Below are 20666 nucleotides of genomic sequence, written 5' to 3' on the forward strand. Positions count from 1 at the left end.
CAAAAACATACGACCGGAACAGATACTGATCCGATCGGACAAACGGCTGGCGCATGTGAGCAGTTCTCTGGCTATTTGTCTAGAGCTTTCTTCAGCAAAGCATGGGATCACTCTTTAAAGAGTGTTCAACATGCTCATATTCTGTATCATTCTCCCCTCACACCGTTTGTGAGGGGAGAATGATGCAGTCTCTTTCTGGGGTGGGCCTGACATGGGATATTTTCAAGACCTTTTGACCTATTGAGGTTTCCCCAAAACTTCAATATCCAATAAGACTTCGAGTTCTTTGTCTGATTCTCAAAACAAAGCCCGCCCTAAAGAGATATCCTAATTTTCTTGGCCACAAGTCTTTTTTGTTTATACTTCTCAGAGTTTGTTCTTTGAAATTCATTTAGTCTCTCTTGTCCCTATTCTCACCTTTGATTCCATGAGGCCAAATCAGAAAACTGCTCCTTCAGAGTCGTTATCGCCTTTACGACGTAGCAAATGTTTACGTTTACTCTCTCAACTTCCATCCATTCCTTAGGCTCAATTTTCCCCAAAGCTTTCTTTTGGCGTACTTGAAGAGTTATGCCCATTTTTGGGGGCTTAAGTATGCCAAAAAAAATGTTCCATAAGAACATAAGAATTAGGAACAGGAGTAGGCCATCTAGCCCCTCGAGCCTGCTCCGCCATTAAACAAGATCATGGCTGATCTGGCCGTGGACTCAGCTCCACTTACCTGCCCGCTCCCCGCAACCCTTAATTCCCTTGTTGGTTAAAAATTTATCTATCTATCCCCGTTTGATTTCTTCATTTTGGCGCAGCCTAACCTGTTCTTTAGTTTTGGGGGTGGAGCCTTGATCTGCGCCAAAAAGATCGGATTGCCATGGTAACCAGGGACACAATGCAGACTGAGGCTGGAAAGTGAAACGTATAGCCAGCTCACAGCAACCTGCACAAGCACATTAAAATACATTGCAGCAACTTCACAAGCACAAATACATTGCAGCAACCTACCTCCATTAAATTATTAAAGTCCTCCCCTCCCCCCCCCCCGGATGCCAGTGCAGATCCCCGCTCCTATCCCAGGCCGAAGGACCTCCCGGTCCACTCCCCTGCATCTAGCCCTGGGCGAGTGATCTCTCGGTCTGCTCCCCCGCACCTAGCCCTGGCTGAGTGGCCTCCTGCTCCGCTCCCCTGCACCTATCCCAGGCCAAATCCCTCCTGGTCCCCGTACCTAACTATACCCGAAAGACATCCCCTCCCACCCCCTCCACGTTACCTAAAACAATCGTAACTAACTGAGTTACACTGGTGCAAATTGATTGGGGAAACTGTTTTTTTAAATTCAGGCCAAAAAAACGCCGCAAGCCACTGGGGAAAATCAAGCCCCTTTGTCTTTCTGTAACAAATTGTCTTAAAGATACATAAAAAAAGCTAAAGTTTTAACTTGAAAACAACAGATAATGGTTGTCATAGTGCAGAATGCTGTAACATCTCAGCAGGGTACCACAACATTAGCATTTCTAAGCATCTTATATCAGTCTGAGGAGACACTTCATCTCCAGTTCAAAACAATGATTTAAAACACAGAATTCTTAATCTTTGTGTTAGTTTTATACATTTTGAACACAAGATTTCAAACATATTGTTGTTCTGAACCTTGTATATGTATTTTCTGTCATTATATTCATCTAAAAATCAGATGGTCTGAATATCGAGATGGATTTTTTTTCTGGCTACTTAACCCACAACTAGATGCCTTAAGTCAGCTGTATTAAATTATTGAGGTGAAATTTATCAGAACTTGAAGAATTTCATTACTGTTTAGACATGAGATGGAATTCTGTTGAAAAGATTGAGCCAATCAAAACAAACTTTACACTTTTTTGTGTATGTCCATAGTGGGACCTGTGACATCATGGAGCTTAGTTTATTTTTTACGTGGTGTAATTGTAAAATCTGAACTCGTGTTACATTGCCCGTTACACCAGTCAGTACCCCTAATTAAAGTTGTCTTAACACAATGTCGGTAATCAGAGAGAAGCTGTGGTAAGTTGAGAATGTAGAGGTACAGTCCATATCCAAACTTTTTTTATTTGCATACCTAAAGGTGGCACCTCATGAAATGGTGCCTCTGATCATTTATTGGGCTATTGCCTGCTGTGAAACTTACCAAATGGCATCTATAGCTTTGGGCTCTACACACATTTTCATTCTTCAGTAGCTGTTCAAAATAATTTCTCAGAAAATGCCTTTTAACAAAATCAATCAATTCTTAGCCCTAACTCTCATTTTAAGACCTACTTGAAATGTGGAATAAAGGGCCCAATTTTGGCCATGACTTGCATCAATTTTTTTGGAGTAAGTTGTTTTTCCTGGCGTAAGTTTAAAAAATGCCATTTTCTCCCAAAAATTTGCTCCAGAGTAAGTCAGTTGGTATGATTTTTTTTTTTAGTTCCAGTTTTTTTTTTCAAAAGGGGGTGTTCCCAGACACTTACGCCAGTTTTGGCCATTTATGCCACTTTGGCCAGCTAAAACTTACTCCAAATCCACTTGGGTCAGCGTATGTGGCCAGCTCTGAAAAACCTTGCGGGCAGTTAAGAAATCGGCGCAGATAAGTAAGTAAGTACCTGCACCCAAGCACCAAACATTCTAAATAAAAGTTAAAATAACTAAATAAAAATAAAGAACTCGGGTAAACAATTGATTAACAATTAAATATTTTAAGTAAATCCTACCTTGGGCCGGGGAAGGCAGCAGGCCGGCCTGTACGGGAGGCCATTCGGCTTGGGATAGGACTGGCCGGCAAAGACAAATCGGGTGGCTGGGTGGGGGGGGCGGGGGAAGGAAGGAAGGAAGGAAGGGAGGGAGAGGAAAGGCAAGGCAGGGCTCCATGACATCGGGAGGGGTGAGAGGAAAGGCTGGGCCGGCAGCATCGGGAATGGGGGGGAGAGGAAAGGCTAGGCCAACGGCATCGGGAGGAGGGAGAGGAAAGGCTGGGCTCGACGGCATCTTGGGTAGGGTTCTGACAGCCTGGGCTGCACTCAGATGCGGGCGACCATATGTTTCAGACATATGTTAAATCTACATTCATGCTTTACCGGGGGAAATGGCACAGATGACTGCCAACATTCTAATCTAATTGCGTCTGAAGTTCACATCATTATTTGGGAGTTTTATGGCTGTAGCTCCGGCACCCCCCCACTCCACTGTGGACACCGCGCCAGGACCCGGGACATTCGGCAGAGCGCCGAGGATACTAAGAACGTTTTTTGCCGCCCTTTCCAGCGCACAAAGTCGGCACATAAAGGGTCAGTGTGCCAAAAAAACGGGTTGGCCAAAATTGGGCCCAAAACTCCGCATTTCTGAAATGTTTTGCTGGCCAAATACAGCCCCACTTCAGTTTGCAAAAACCAAACTGCTTTGTTGGAGGCACAAATTTCCAATATGCAGAATTTTTGTCCCGAAAATGCCCAAATAATGATTTGAACTTTAGATGCAATTAGATTAGAACGTTGGCAGCCATCTGTGCCATTTCCCCCGGTAAAGCATGTATGTAGATTTAACATATGTCTGAAACAAACAGATGCTGCATCTGAAAATTTATGTATCACTCTGAGAGTCGAGCCTCTGGTGTATGTAGAAAGTTTGTTCACAATGCCAATATGTATATAACCAATACAACAACAAAAAATGACATATAAGAGAAACCAGTAGCCTCCAGCTACTTCCTAATGACATTTTTTTATAAAATAAGAACATTATAAAATGAAGAGTAATGGGATAATGGAACTGTTGAACAGCAGTAGTTCTGAGAAAATAAATCACTTGCGAAAGGCACTTATTTTTGTTTATCATACCAAAAGCTTAGAATTTTGAATGAAGTTCTGGAAGATCTGTTCATTTTACCAATAAAATCTGCTACATCTCAAAAGATCTGAATAAATGTTTTTCCCTTACCTAATCAACATATAATTCATCAGTGTCCTCAATTGTATCTCATTTTCATTCCATTCGGAACAATAAAAGCTTGAGCTTTTAAATGATTCAATGGCTAATGCAGAAGTTAATTTATGTAATCTTAAAATATAATTAACTTGAAAATATAACATAGTTTAATCTCATTGGGTAATTCATCTTATTTACATTCAGAGGAGGTTTAAGTTGTGATGCTTGCGAATAAATTGCTTTAATGTCAGTCTCTAGGCCTCCCAGAGAAGGTTTTGGGCAAACTTAGGTGAAAACTAAGTGCAATTCAAAACACCACCAAAGTTAAAAGGAGTAGGAGAGAAGATAAGATAACCCAGTCATGGGCAGGTGTCATCAAACTTGGGTTTTAAAAGCCTGTAGATTGTAGGATGAAAAGTTAAGAGAAAGAGTTGCACAGTTTTGCGAGTTTAGGGAAATGAATTAGATGAGGAGACTGTGGTTAATAGTTGTTCCAACAACTTGCGTTTATGCAGCATTTGTAACATAGAGAAACGTCCCGAGATGCTTCTGTTACTTTCAACAGTTTCTTCAAACAAACTCTTTTGGAAAAATGTTCCTGTCTATTAATGGTTTATGAAACGAGACTGATGACTTGTTCCCTTTCTATAGTGGATACCTAAGATAACTGTAAATCAGATCTTCACAGTCATCATGTAGAGAAAATTCAGCTGGGGAATTTCATATCTAAAAGGTATCGAATAACTTTTGCAAAGCTCAGCTTTCAGCATGAAACCTCACTCAGAGAGAGCACGGATCAAAGAATTGGGTGTAGAGGTATGTGCACCAATTCATTAAACTCCCAATTCTCCAGTCATTGAAATGGCTCACCACAAATGGGATGTACTGACATCCCCATCCTGTTCTTTGATGTGTGCTCATGTCAATTCAGCTCATGCTGAAAGTGGAGCCTCAGAACTGTCATCCTAACCACGCGTGTATTTTATCATTTTAAACTGGTCTCCTTTGAAGGCACCAAGCCTTATAATAGTGCAGCACCATAAGTTAGACTTTAGTGCTCCCTGATCCTCCACTGGGAGATCTTTGCCAAAGTCTGCTGGACAGCTGAATCGAGTACGCTGCAGCGAGCATTGTAGCGAATCTGAAGAGGCACAGCCAATAGCCAATGTATTATCCTGCCGATTATGTGGTCTGTAAATAATTCTGATCACTTTTGAGTCTCCATTAGCCTTGATCTATTAATGTAGCAATGGATTATGGTTATAAAGTCAGTCGTTCACTAGTGGCCGATTGTAATATTTACCCCATTTTCAAGTTTAGTTGCTTAAATTACTACAAAGATTTTTGAGGTCCGTTTAATTCTTTAAGGTAGAACCCATTTCTAGGGCCAGGACCTGGAACAGAATATGTAATATCCGAAAGTGATTCTTGATAAATCAATCTGTCTTTCAATGTATATTTAAGAGCCATCAGAGCATTATAAGCAGATTTCACTAATCCACTTAATAAATGGAATGGAGAAAGTTAAGGGGAAATAAATATAAAAGCACTCACTGTTTCTCTGCTGCCTTTTATTATACTTCATTGAGGCCACAATTAGCTTTCTGAGCGAGACACTACAGGCTATTCTACGCAATGTGAACCAGATTATTGATGTCCGTTTACTTGCCAGTAAATACAGTATTGCAAAGGTCAGGAATATAACTTGCACTGTGATCCGATTTGAATCCATGCTTACCGTAAATCATCATAGGGTTATCTATATAGGAATAATTCAAATTTAGAGCACCTGTAGAATGGTGTGATTTCTTCATGTTGTTGAAACACTGAACTCAACAGGAATAAAGGCCACAATTTTGTGAAAGGTGGCGGGTTGGGGACGGGGGGAGGGGCCCTCCAAGGCGGTCAGGAAACCCGGCCGCATGCAAGTCCTCAGTTTCAATCCCGCAGCCAGCCAGATTGAGAGGCTGGCTGGCTGTGGGCAGGTAGGCTTCCGGCTGAACAGAAGAGGGAGGGAGGGTTCGCATGGGGGCCGGGCCATTAACAAGACCGAGCTGTGGAGGGGGGGTGGGGGTTGGGGGGTGGAGAGGGGATTGTGGCTGGCCTCAGCATCTTCGTTGGGGCGTGGGGGTGAGGCCTGGGAGCGATAATTGGAGACCTGGGGAGTGATTAGAGGTCTCCGATCGCAGGGATGGATTAGACAGGGACCCTGGATCCAGGAGGTACGTATAAAGCCACTTACCTCCTGGATATAGCCGTCCCCGCCTCAGTTTAACTGCAGGGTTTCACTTGCAGTTAATGGAGGTTAAAAAAAGAGGCTATCAGTCTCAATATAATATTTAAATTGACCTTCTGCCCCTGGGAGCAGGGTTGCTTCCTGTCCTGCTTCCCCTCCCTCCTTCTTTAAAACTGGAAATGGGCGGGTGGGACAATTTAACTGCCCCCACACTCCAAACCCAAGTAACAGGAAATATTCAATTACCCTAATGCTTATTACAATGGGAATGATTAAGGTGCCAAATGTTTAAGCTAGGTTAACTGAGGCGGCCATGTTTCAGCTATTGTATACTTAAGGAGCCAGCTCCGAGTTAGTGTTAAAGAGACAAAGTTTTTGCCAAAGCAAAACAGTACAATAACCTCAATATTTGCCTTGCGGTAGCTAGCATCATCCTTTTCCTCCTCAAGCGGGTGTTTGACTCGTGTACATGTTTAAGATAATGCAAACCAAACTGTTGAGAAATTCATAGTTGGAGTTTCTGTTTGCCCAATATGTTATGAATGCACTCTTTGTGTAGGTACACAACCCAGCCACCTAAGTCTAGACAACATAAGTACAGAGTTTGGACAGCTAAAGTTCAGGAAACCACACCCATCTCCCCCCAACCCTAAGTGTTTACAATGATACTACTGGAGTTTAACCACTATGCATCATACCAGGTTTATCCAACTAAAAGCATCCTTTGTGTTTGACTTGTGGGGTTATCTGTAGCTGTTCAAAAAGGAATCTCACATTTCTCTGACTGGTCTATCCCCCAGGTCCCCATTAATGAGCTAGTCAATCATTAAAAATGCATTGGAGTACTGAGGATCCGTGTGGTTCCGGTATCAGCTAGCCAAGCCTGTCACAGAAGTTGGCTCAATTCCAATCTTCCATTCTCTCTGATGATGAGCAAGACAAATGAGTGGTTTGGGACTGCCACATTCCAGCTAAGGCCATCTGTCTGCCAAGGTGAATTACATCAGATACAACGAACTACACATTCCTATCAAACCAACATGGAGGGAAAGGTTGCTGTCTCTTGTGTGCCCTACCTAACAATTAACAGTGAGCTTGTCCTCCTGTCTGTCACTTCTCTATCTGAGACCAGAAATATGTGTAACTATTAATACCTCCTTTTGGTTGACCATATTTTTGTGAGGCCGTCTAATAGTAACTTTGGCTAATAGACAAGGGGACAGAAATTGGATAGTGCCAGCCTGCCGGCATGAATTGGGTCAATAACTGCGCCAGAACGGGTAGGCCCGATTAAAATTGGACCTCGAGCTTCATTGGAACTAGATCAGTGATGTGCAAGCACCTGCCACCCATCCCCAGGTAGCTCTCCAGCTTAGCAGACATCAATTCATGCGGTGACAGTGCAAGAGACCCTCAGGTAGGCACGGGAATGGGGAGGGGGTTAGGGTAGCTGATCGGGTTGGGGCCGATTGGGACTGCTGTGGAGCGAGGACTAGTACTTCTACTCCTCCCAGCTTCACATCCAAGTAAGTATTTTTTGCAAAACTCACCATTTAGTAGCGACCCCTTTAAGAACCGCTGGTTAGGCCGTGTGTAGACCTAGTTATCCTAAACGCAGCAGACCCGGCGCCGGTTGCGTTCAAGACAACCCAATTTTGGGAAGGAGTCCTAAAACAGGCGTTAAATACCCCAATTTCCAAATGCAAAGGACCTAACACCTGTTTCACGTGTGCGCACTGGACGCCTATAATACGGCTTACCAATATGACCGGCAGCGCATTTCCAGCATGGAATTTGCACATGCCGTCTGCCATGTTGAATGTTTAGGCAGCCACTTTGTGCCTGTAAAAGAAGAGCAATGCTATCGAAGTTCTAGGCCTCCATGACAGACGTGGCAGCAGTCAGAACAGTGCCCTCATTTTGCTTCGTCCCTTGGTCAGTAAGGTGGTCACTTCAGTTAGCTGTTTATCCAATTCATATGCATGTCAGACATGGAGGTAGTAATCTCCAATGTATGGCTATTGGAGTGAGGCATGAGTGTATCTGAGAGATTCTGACCAACCTCTCTTCCACCACAGTGGGAATGATAACCATTATATTGTACACAGCTCTGGTGTTCCACAATCTCCAGTTTGAAGTTTGGCTTCATGTTTTTATTATAGCTCACACCGAGGATAGCACACTTTGTTATAGATGCAAATATATTTACGGTTAAACCTCCCTTATCCAGAACCCGCGGGACCTGGCCTGTTCCGGATAAGGGATTTTTCCGGACGAGGGGTGGTCACGTTAAATTGAATGGTACTGAGCAAGGGGATATCGGGGCTGGCTGGCTTGGGGCTGGGAGTGCTGCAGAGAGATCATGGCGGGGGAGGGAGGGAGGAGGAGGAGTGGTGGATTGCAGGATCAGGCCAGCGATTACTGGAGTCGGCAGGGAGGTAGGACTTCAGTTTGTTCATGGCAGAGTTCTGCGCATGCACCACCTGGTGGCCGGGAATGGTTCTGGACGAGGGGTGGTTCTGGATAAGGGAGTTCTGGATAAGGGAGGTTCAACCTGTATAAAAAGCATCAGCTGAGAGAAATTCACCTTGAATAAATAACCGAGAGTTAAGTGTGACAGAGCAGTGTAACATGATGAATAAGATATATGTGCGCATGTACCATTTTTATTATACATCACACTCAAGATATTACATTTTTTTAGATGCAATTTTTTTAAACAAAAAGCCAGTCATTGACATGATCACTGAAATTTACAAGTAATCTACATGTCTCTAATTGATCTCAGCTATCGGGCCAAATGTTGCTGGAAAAATAATACTGTGTTAATGACGCATGTGTTATTAATACGCAAATCAGTCAGCAAGTTCAGGGGATTATGAGATACACCATGAGTTGCAAATCTCCAGAAATTGCTGGTCGATTTATGCTGCCCATAAACAGTATCTCACCCTCAACCTCCCCATTGTTTTTAAGAACTTGCTGGATTTGTGCATTAATTGCCCATTACACGTCTAACTTTCAGTGGTCAGTTTAACAATCCTTTTAACGATATAATTTTTACGGGAAGCGTATAAACTGCTGAGTCTCATTCCTGCATGTAGTAAATTCTAGTTGTGGAATTTTGTTTCTTTGACACTATTTCGAAGAAGAGCAGTGGAGTTCTCTCCGTTGTCGGAGCCAATATTTTTACCTCAACCAACATCATGGAAACATCACGGAAACAGATTAACTGGGCATTATCTCCTTGCGGTTTGCGGAACCTTAGTGTGCGAAAATTGGCTGCCGCATTTCCAACATTGCAACAGTAACTACACTTCAAAAAAAGTATTTAATTAGCTGTAAAGGACTTTCGGACGTCCTGAAGTGATGAAAGGCTCTATATAAATAGAAGTTGTTCCACCCTTGCATCTATCCCAGTTTCAGTTTGAGAAATTTCAGGCATGACAGCAGCGGTGATAGAGCCCGGCTACCATTAAACCCATCTTTCATACAATCTCCTGTTCTAAATGGTTTCAACAGGATCTGCCTTGTATGTTGTTGTTGTGCTTTGCATTGTGCAAAAATGGAGCAGGTGCTGGATTCGGTTTCTAAAAAAACCTCCTCCCTTTTTAGGTATTTTCTGGCCCAATCATGAGGAGCAACATGCAAATGAATGCCATGAAATTCCATGAACCTTGATCCCCAGTCCGTGGTGAGGCAGCTGACCTCAGCCAGGGGCTACATTTCGCCGCAGTATCTCTGGGGTAGGGAGGGAACGTTTGGCCAGGGTCACTGCTTCTCTTTGCTTTCTAATGGCTTCTGTCAGAGTGTGCTTTTCTACAGTTGTTGAGTGAGGACAGGAGCAGGTTTGACGGTGATGACCTGATAGTGGCCTGCTGATGCTCATTTTGGGGACGTACTAAAGGACCGCCTAGATCTGTCAGCGCTCTCAGGAGTGAGTGTAAAGGGGAGAGAATTGGAAAATTGAAATAAAACTGCTTGAATGTTCATAAGAGGATGAGTCAGGTATACCATGTCTAATCTGTTATGTTGAGCTGGGTTTTTTTTCCCTTTTCTGTTGGTGAAAGAATCCCAGCAGGTTTCATCAAAGGTACAACATATGGTGATGCACCCTAAATGTAGCTTTGAGCACACATGGAAAATTACAAAAATGTGAAAATATAGATAAAACGTCCTGAAAGCGGAAACCTCAGGACCGAGGCCATTCCGGTTTTTGGGGTTTTCCGGATTTTGGAGAAGAAATCCGACGTCCATGTCATGTATTCAACTGTCATTATAACCCATGTATAAACTGACGTCAGTTGTACACCGTGAGAACACTGACCACTAGGTGGTGAATTTGTGGGAGACACTCTCAGCCTGGACTTTCAGGTATAAAAGGGGAAGCTCCAACCACCTTCTTCACTTCAGTGCTGGCTAATAAAGGTTACTGGTCACAGAGTGACCTTCTCTCAAGTATGAGTCTCGTGTGCATTTGTGCTGTATAGTAAGGACACATTATTGGCGACGAGAAACTGGGATTTAAACCACGCGAGCATGGCCACTAGCAGCACAGATGAGAGGTACTGTGTTGGTGATGATTGGGACGATTTTATTGAGAGACTACAGCAAAGTTTCATCACTAAGGAATGTTTGGGACAGGATTCGGCCGACAAACGCAGGGCTCATCTCCTGACGGTTTGTGGATCCAGGACCTACTCCCTGATGAAGGACCTTCTAGCGCCAGAGAAGCCGGCGGACAAGACGTTCGAAGAGCTCAGTAAGTTGATCGAGGAACACTTTAATCCGGCGAGCAGCATGCACATGGCGAGACACAGGTTTTACACGCACCGGCGGCGAGAAGAGCAAAGCGTTCCAGACTTCGTGGCAGACCTCCGGCGACTGGCGAGCCTATGTAAGTTCCCAGATGCATGCAGAGCGGAGATGCTGCGAGACTTTTTTATTGAGGGCATCGGGCACGCTAGGGTTTTCAGGAAACTGATTGAGACCAAAGACTTGACCCTGGAAATGGCGGCTTTAATGGCCCAGACACTTATCTCAGGGGGGGAAGAGACCAGAATGATGTTTGACAAAAATCTTGGTTTAAATGCAGCAAATGGACAGGGAGTCAACATTGTTAACGCAGCACATAGTTCTCCAGGCAGACAGGGGCAATCGGACATGCCCGAGCATGTCGTCGAACCCAAAGGGGGAATTCAGCAGAGACAATGGCTAGCTGAACGGCGATCCATGCCATCGCAAGGGACAATGCGGTCAGTAATGGGGCCATCAACACCTGTCAATGATGCGTTTAAGGACAGTTACAGAGACAGTCAGAGACGATCGACTGGTAATGGACCTTTTGTTTCCAAAAACGGCTCATGTTGGAGGTGTGGAGGCAAACACACAGCCAGAGCTTGCAGCTATCAGCAATATACCTGCAGAAACTGCTACTTCAGCGGTCACTTGGCGCATTTGTGCAGGAAGCCTGCAGCCAGGTTGATGTACGAGGAGGACGGTCCCGATGTAAGCCCTACGAGGCCAAATGAACACTGGGGGAAACCGCTGGAAGCTGAAGTTCAGCGAGTTCATGTGGAGCACATATACAGTTCATACACCAGGACGCCACCAATAATGATGAAAGTGCTCCTCAATGCATCCCAGTATCAATGGAGCTAGGTACGGGGGCCAGACAGTCCCTGATGAGTATTAAACAGTTCAACAAGTTGTGGGCGTCCAAGGCCAGGAGGCCAAAATTAGTGCCGATTGACGGACAACTACGGACATATACAAAGGAGATCATTCCGGTGCTAGGCAGCGCCACGGTAGTCGTGACCCACAAAGATTCGGAGAACAGGTTGCCACTCTAGATTGTCCCGGGGGACGGTCCCGCACTGCTGGGGAGGAGTTGGCTTGCTGTCATGAACTGGAAATGGGGCGATGTCAATGCAATTTCCTCTGTGGAGCGAATATCATGCTCACAGGTCCTGGACAAATTTGACTCACTATTTCAACCCGGCATTGGCACTTTCACAGGGACCAAGGTAGTGATTCACATAAACCCGGACGCCAGGCCAGTACACCACAAGGCCAGAGCGGTGCCGTACGTGATGCGGGAAAAGATAGAAGGCGAACTGGACTGCCTGCTGAGGGAAGGCATCATCTTGTCAGTCAAATTCAGTGACCGGGCGAGCCCGATTGTGTTGGTGCTCAAGGCGGACGGGTCGATCAGGATATGTGGTGATTACAAGGCCACCAACAATCGGGTGTCACTCCAAGACCAGTACCCGCTACAGAGAGCGGAGGACCTCTTTGCGACGCTATCCGGTGGCAAACATTTTTCAAAATTGGACCTGACCTCAGCTTACATGACCCAGGAGCTCGCGAGAGAGTCGAAGAAGCTGACCACCATCACGACACACAAGGGGTTGTTTGAGTACAACAGATGTCCATTCGGGATTCACTCAGCCGCCTCGATCTTTCAACGAAACATGGAAAGCCTCCTCAAGTCGATTCCAAGGACGGTGGTTTTTCAAGGCGACATCCTCATCACGGGTTGCGATACTGAAGAACACCTCCACAACCTGGAGGAGGTGCTACGCAGACTGGACCGGGTAGGTCTGTGACTGAAAAAGGCGAAGTGCGTCTTTCTAGCTCCAGAGGTAGAATTCCTGGGGATGAGGGTAGCAGCAGACGGGATCAGACCTACTGCGTCCAAAACGGAAGTGATCCAGAGAACACCCAGACCCCATAACACGACGGAGCTGCATTCATTCCTGGGACTCCTGAACTATTTTGGTAACTTTCTTCCCAAATTGAGCACGCTGTTAGAGCTGCTACACGTGCTCCTACACAAAGGTCGCGAATGGCTCTGGGGGGACAGCCAGGAAAGGGCTTTTGATAGAGCACGCAATTTGTTATGCTCCAACAATCTGTTAACGCTATATGACCCATGTAAGAAACTTGTTTTAATGTGCGATGCGTCATCCGATGGGGTCGGGTGTGTGATGCCGCATGTTAATGCCAAGGGTCAGTTACAGCCGGTAGCTTATGCCTCCAGGAGTCTGTCCCAGGCAGAAAGAGGCTACGGGATGGTAGAAAAAGAAGCGCTTGCATGTGTATATGCAGTAAAAAAAAATGCACCAGTACCTGTTTGGCAGGAAATTTGAGCTGGAGACAGATCACAAACCCCTAACGTCCCTTTTGGCCATAAATGCAAATGCGTCGGCCCGCATAGAGGTGGGCACTCACGTTAGCTGCCTATGACTACACAATTCGGCACAGACTGGGCACTGAAAACTGCGCCGATGCACTCAGTAGGCTCCCACTAGCCACCACTGAGGGGGCAACCGAGCATGCTGCTGAGATGGTATGGCTGTTGAGGCTTTCGAAAGCCAAGGCTCACCCGTGACAGCCCGACAGATCAAAGTCTGGACAAATAGAGACCCGCTACTGTCTTTAGTCAAGAAATGTGTCCTAAATGGGGACTGGGCAGCCACGTACGGGACATGCCCTGAAGAATTTAAACCATTTCACAGGAGCAAGGATGAACTCTCGATTCAGGCCGATTGCCTACTATGGGGAAACCGAGTAGTCATGCCCCAGCTGGGCAGAGGGGTGTTGATTCGAGAACTCCACAATGAGCACCCGGGCATTGTCATGATGAAGGCAATTGCCAGGTCACACGTTTGGTGGCCAGAGATAGAAGCAGACCTGGAACTTTGTATTTGCAGGTGCAACATGTGTGCCCAGCTGGGTAATGCCCCCCCTTAGCCCCTGGTCCTGGCCCGCCAAGCCATAGTCACGCATCCAGGTCCTTTGATGGGAAAAATGTTTTTGGTTGTAGTAGATGCCTACTCCAAATGGATCGAGTGTGACATTCTCAATTCAAGCACATCCTCTGCCACGGTAGAAAGTCTACGGGCAATGTTCACCGCTTATGGTCTACCAGACGTCTTGGTCAGTGACAATGGCCCGTGCTTTACTAGCATTGAATTCCAGGACTTCATGGCAGGAAATGGTATCAACCATGTCAGAACGGCCATGTTCAAGCCGGCCTCAAACGGCCAGGCGGAACGAGCAGTGCAGATAATCAAACAGGGGATGCTCAGAATCCAAGGGGGTTCCCTACAAAGCCGCTTATCACGCCTCCTGTTGGCCAATAGATCCCGACCACACTCGCTCACAGGGGTTCAACCCGCAGAGCTGCTAATGAAAAGGACGCTCAAAACCCGGCTATCCCTTATACACCCCAACATGAAAGAAATTGTTGAGAGCAGGCGCCGGTCACAATGTGATTACCATGACGGGAATGCGAGAGGCGCAATGTATTGATGTCAGTGACCCCCTGTCTTTGTCCTCAACTACGCTGCAGGGCCCAAATGGCTTGCAGGCACTGTGATTGCTAAAGAGGGGAATAGGATTCTGGTAGTTAAACTTACCAATGGACAAATCTGTTAACTATCAGGGTGAATTCAGGGCTTCTGTGTTCCCAGTCAGGAGCTGCGCTGGAAGGAAATGTGGCTTGATGAATCAAAGCTGCAGCCGTGTTTCTGACCCTTGCTGCCTTTAAGTGCTGCTCACTGCTGAGAGCATGGGGTGCTGAATTTACCCATTAGTCTCTTATGTATGTCGTTAAAGTATCTTTTGAAATATCCCTACAAGAAATTCTGAGTGGCAAAAAATGTGGTTGAGATGGTTAAGCATTTCCATGTATTGATAAATGACAACACATTAGATCTATTTATTCAAACAGTAATCATACTTCAATTAAATCAAAAATCAAGTGCTATACATTTTAATCTTAGTTCTTTAAGTACTGAAATAAAATATCAGTAACAAAATGCTAAATCAACATTTTTTTCTTCCAAGTGCTGCTATTGAAAGCTGTATTGCTGTAAACTGTCGGTTTATTGTGTCGAAAGAATTACAGTTTGAGCTGTTATTATTCTCAACTTTCAATCTCACACTACTGGGTCAAAATGACAATTTTGATAACTTTTAAGGTTTTGATTTATTTTTAGTGTGGGGGCACAAATGTACTGCTCCAAGCAATGTTCTGTTATTAAGAATTGTAAGTAAACATTTCTATATCCGATGTCAGCTTTGAACTCAAAGCTTGAAGGTGCAATGTTCTTTCAATAGTTTTTCCACTTCCCATAAATCCAAAGTGCTGCTGGCCCTCTCCCCACCTGCTTAGTGTGATCCTGGCTTTTATTTCCACTGAATGGTCTGATGTTATGTTTCACTTTGCAAAGACATAGTAACACAAAAATCATTTTTTAACCACAGATATGTGTTTGTTTTGATCGATTGTCCTATTATTGCAGCTAGATGCAGACAGATCCAATAACAAATCCGTGCATTTTACATAACAGAGAATGTATACCTGTTTGCAGAACTGTGGCATATCGCAGTAATGCACCAGTGGGTCTATGCTGTGGAACGACCAGACGCTGGTTCAGATTCCCTTCCCACCCTCCTCTGTATTCTGCACGTTAGTCATGCTGTTTTGCGACGTACCAATGGAAAGGAGGTAACTCCACATAACAAAGAAAATTGTCTGGAAAGCTCATAACCAGGTCACTGTTCCACATCACCGAGCAACTGACTGAGAGCTGCATTGATGGAGGCTTGGGGAGGAGGGAGCCTTCTCTGCTGCATTCGATTTATCGCTGATGAGACCGAGGAAGGTTGGGAAGGAAGCGGAAGGAGTTTATACTGAGCAACAACAACAAAAAGGATATTTAGTACTTTTATGGGAAATTATATGAGACTGATGGGAGTGGGGGGGGGGGGGAATTAATGTATTGTATTGGGTCGAGCACGCTGCACATTTAAAGAATTTTCTTGTAACAAAATGAGACCAACGGAAATTGCATGTTCTTCCTTCCTTTCAAAGTGTAGACAAGTTCAAGTTGTATTTGTTTGAGATCTATTATTTTTAAAGTAAATTTCCTCTTTTTATGCAGTCAAGTGTTTATTTGACACGGTGAAATACGTTTCAGGTTCCCCCAAGAACTTCACATGGGAAAAATAAGTGCCGAGGTTACGTGGCTGCTGTTCGCTCAGGACATGAAGTACGCTCTTGAAGGTAATTTATATCAATCCTGACATTTTCTGAAAACTGAAACATGCCTAAATGACCTCCCTGTAATACAATACGTGGTTGGAGGCACCAAGTTAGTGAAATAAAAATAGGCTGTTGCACTCTTTAGAAACATCGTCCATAGCAATTATTCAGTGACCTTAATAAAGATTTAATATTAAAGTCCAAATTGAATAATCGGTTAATTAGATCTCTCTCTTCCCAATTATGGAATGCCCTTTTATTGTTCCTGCATAATTTCAAATGACGATATAGTGACCAGTGAGAGCCACTGATTTCAAACCACGTTTCTTTAAAAGAACACATTAATGTTGGAAACCGACACTAATCGATACCTGGACCGATTACAGCTCAGTAATTCAATGGAGAGTTTTCGATAATGATATAAACTATGAGGATATGACTGGAGTAGTATAATTGTCACTGAAAACCTCGACTTGAGATTACAGACTTGCAGTCATCCTGAGTAGCTATTGACATTACTGTGGTACAGGTGCAGCGCCTAAAATCCAGGACCGAGGCCGTTCCGGACTTCTTGTTTTTCCGGACTTTTGAACGTGTTTCTGATGTCCGAAGTCCAGAAACGCCCGAGCCCAGGTTCGGGTATTTCCAGATTTCGGAATGCCAGAGGCGCATCCCGAGTCCGGAAATGTCTGGGCCCAGACTCTGATACTTCCGTTTTTTGGACGTCATTTTGTAGTTCTTCTCTTCGCAGGCCTTGTAGTCCTCGCTTCTTCACAATGCATCGTAAGTGCCTCTCTCTTGTTTTTGTACCTGTATGTTTTGGAAGATAGTCTGATGCCCTGTACACCTGTACCTGTACAAGCCGAAGGGGACTTGGGCGCAGAGTTTGGTTGGTTCTGGCCGAAGGGGCTTGTGTGCTGTGCAGAGTTTGATTTTGGCTGGGGACTTGCGCGCGGAGCTTGGTTGGTTCTGGCTGAAGGTACTTGCGTGCAGACCCAGGAGCAGCGGTGCGGAGACTGTGAAGACCTGGCCTGGAACAGGTAGGATTGGAGTTTTTATTCTTGCAATTTTTGTGAGTTGGATTTCATTTTTTGACTTTTCACTGGGCTTGGCTGGCAGTGGTAACGATTCCGGAACGTTTTGCGGATTCTGGACGACCCTGTCGTGGATTGTCCCAGATTCTGGAACATTCCGGATTCTGGAACTCTGGATTTTCGACGTTGCACCTGTATTTCTCATGATAAATTGGAGCAAGGACACTATTATAATGACAGAGTGTAATATAAAATGTATTGCATTCTAGTTGGTCTGCCATACTCAAATAAAGGACCTCCCTTCCTGCTTCTTTCACACATTCGTTCTTCTTATGTTCCTCTGTTTGTCTTTCTAGTTCTATTTCTCTGTATATGGTGTCTGTGTCACTCTGTTTGTGTCTGACTCGTCCATAGGGCTGATTATAACTCCGTCCTCCCAGTGGGAATGTGGTGGTAATGACCATGCTGTACCTACTGCTCTGTCGCTGTGCCAATCCGTCACACTGACATTTTTTCCCTGGGCCGTCTGCTGGGCAGCTCAATCGCCTGTTGGATCAGACAGGAGCTTCAATATTGCATGTAAATTAGTGTCCCATGATGTATATTGGGCAATTACCATGCACGCTGCACCCAGTTTTACCGGGTGGTAAACCGGTCAAGGCCCAAAAAGGTATGTACAGAATAGCCTTTATGGGAAGGAAGAGCAGGAATATTTGGGCTGCTGCTGTCCTGGGCTCTCCCTCCCCTCTGTGATTGGTTCTACCCTCAGATCTAGCTGACTGCCGGCCAGTTCAGTATGCAGGCTGCCCGACATTGAGCCAGTTCATAGCCTCTAAATGTTTCGGGCCTTCCATCAGTCGGAACAGATACCCACTGCCCATTGTCCACCTGTTTCAAGCCAGGAGTTAAAATCTCCTCCAATTCTCTTTGTTCCAATCTCAGTTTTTCTGTAAGTCTCTACCCTCTGTCTCCTTTCTTTCCTGCATGCACCCCACAACCCCCCCCCCCCCCCCATTTATGAACATCTCTCACAGATATACTTTTAGCAGTATACTAAATCTCTCTTTCTTACCTTAAGGCTTATGGTACATTGCGAAACGGGAGGCTACATGTACTGAGTTGGAAGTGGATACTAGCGTTGAGTGGGAAGGGAGGTTAGGCAGTGATTGACTGTAGGGGCTGCAGCCAGGAAGAAGCAAGAGGTGGAGGTGGTACATGGGAGAGAGAGGGCCGAGGAATGTAGACTATGAGGTGTGGGAGCTCGATGGAGCGAAGACTGGGAAGTGCTAAAGTTTGAGAACACTTGCAGATTGTTGTCTGGAGACTGGGAGGACTTTGGTGGATGGCAGGGCTCTGCAAGTACTCATACATTCAGGATAGGGCTGAAGCATGGAAATTCTCATGGAAGGTCATGAAGCACGGGAATGTTGGGAGGCCTTGCAATCGTGAAGACTGGACTAATAATCAGGAGAACATGAGTTCCAATACCACCATGATAATTAGAAAATTTGAATCAATTTTTTTTTAAAATCTGGAAATAACAAAAAATTACCATGAAGCTGTTGAAATATCGTAAATAAGCAACTGGTTCACTAATGTCCTTCAGGGAAGGAAATCTGCCTTCCTTACCCGGTCTGGTCTGTATGTGATTCCACTCCCACACCCACGTGATTGACTCTTAACTGCCATCTGAAGTGGTCTAGCAAACCACTCAGTTACATCAAACTGCTTTCCAGGACAACTAAGGATGGCCAATACCTGCCAGCCTTCCTGTGACGCCCACATCCCATGAATGATTTTTTTTTAAAGAGGGGACTGGTATCTGGGAGCATATAGAGAATGGGAGCAAGATCACTCGGGTAGTGTCTGGAGATGGGCAGTTCTCAGAAGATTGGGAACACTGTGTTAAAGGAGGGAATTGGACACTCAGGGTCCAATGACGTGGAGCAGTGGGGCAACTAGAATTTGGTCTGGGGGCACAGGTTGGATCTGGGATGTGCGAGCAGTGGAGTGGACGCAGTGGGGGTGACAGGAATTGGAGGAAGTCAGATGGGTCTGAGTGCGGCGGTGTTGACAGGCGTTGGATACTGAGTGGGAGAATGGAACCTTGACTCACTGAGGTGAGATGTTGGACTGTAAGGGGGAAGTGGGAACTGAGGGGTCTGGCATCACTGAGCGGGGAGCTCAGGCTGGAAAGCACTGAGGAGTAAGAAAGAAGGCAGTGGTATCTTTAGATATATGGTGCTGTGGAAACACAACAGACACAAGACTTTTAATTCAACCGATTGATGTATCGTGACCTTCATGCGGTGGTTTATTCAATCTTGCATTCATTTTGCCAACAGCAGTTATCAGTCAGATGTCTGTAACCAGTGCAGTCCATGTTATTTGTTGCTTGAAACAAACAGTGAAAGATTAGCAGTTATGAAGAAATCACTGAATATTTCAAAAATAAATTATGTTTGATGAGCAGGAAATAATATGGCCAGTATATTTAATAAACTGTTAATAAGCAGACAGAAAATAACTGTCAATGTTACAAATGTATGCAGTATAAGTGAAACAATTATCTATAAATCTATCTATATAGAGTAATATAATCTGTGGTTTTGATGACAAACTGCTGGAGTGAAGCCTCATTAAGTTCCAGTTATAATATGAACCCTGTGGAAAAAAACTCATAACTATCAGGTGAAGTGAGGTTAGAGGGTGGGGTGTGATGAACCAGAGCATACATAGATAATTTAATCTGCATTTTAACTTCATACATTGCAGTTCCTTTATAAATTCTAATGGAAATCTGCCCATAAAAAAACTCAGCACGCTGTAATTACACTCTCCTGCCACTAATGGCAGTACAGCACCCCCACTGTGGGGGGTTGTAATTGTAACTTGACTAGTTTTATATAAGCAGTATAAATATGGGCATAAGAATTTTTGAAGCAAAAGTTGACAAGATTTTATATATCCATTTATCTATCTATATATAATATATATACATCGACAGGGCTGAATTTATCAAAATAAAGGATGTCAATGCTAAAGGAGACTTCAAAAGTGCACCGACTACTGTACACGTGTCAACCTTTCAGCTGTGTGTAACCTGATCTTTAGCAGGGGAAATTGGGTTTCTGCAGGCCCTTTGATGGCCATCACTGGGCTACCAGGGCTGCGTGGTACCATAGCTACATCCCGGCACCTAAAAGGAGTGCCGGGCTGCACGATGGCAGCTCGGACCACGCGACAGCAAAGAAGAACAGGCTGACCAGTGATCGCAGTGAATCTCCCTTTTCACTTGCGCCCTGGGAGCGGAGATCGGCCCGGTTCACGGCCCGTGAGGCTGGTGTGGGCATTGCCCCTGGCAGCCTCACAGGGCGCTAGGCAATCTCTGGCGCGGGGCAGAAAGGGG

General features: G+C 45.0%; 1 protein-coding gene across 2 annotated transcripts in view; it reads left to right on the top strand.

The window, feature by feature from the left end:
- LOC139227523 (protein unc-13 homolog C-like) overlaps window positions 1-20666 on the top strand; it is an 801204-nt gene that overhangs the window by 590152 nt on the left and 190386 nt on the right. For both annotated transcript variants that reach the window (XM_070858323.1, XM_070858322.1), the window contains one exon: window positions 16159-16244. In XM_070858323.1, the coding sequence (XP_070714424.1) occupies window positions 16159-16244 (86 nt within the window). The remainder of the gene's footprint in view (window positions 1-16158; window positions 16245-20666) is intronic.

The sequence above is a fragment of the Pristiophorus japonicus genome, chromosome 17 (assembly GCF_044704955.1).
Source record: "Pristiophorus japonicus isolate sPriJap1 chromosome 17, sPriJap1.hap1, whole genome shotgun sequence".
Classification (NCBI taxonomy): Eukaryota; Metazoa; Chordata; class Chondrichthyes; family Pristiophoridae; genus Pristiophorus; species Pristiophorus japonicus.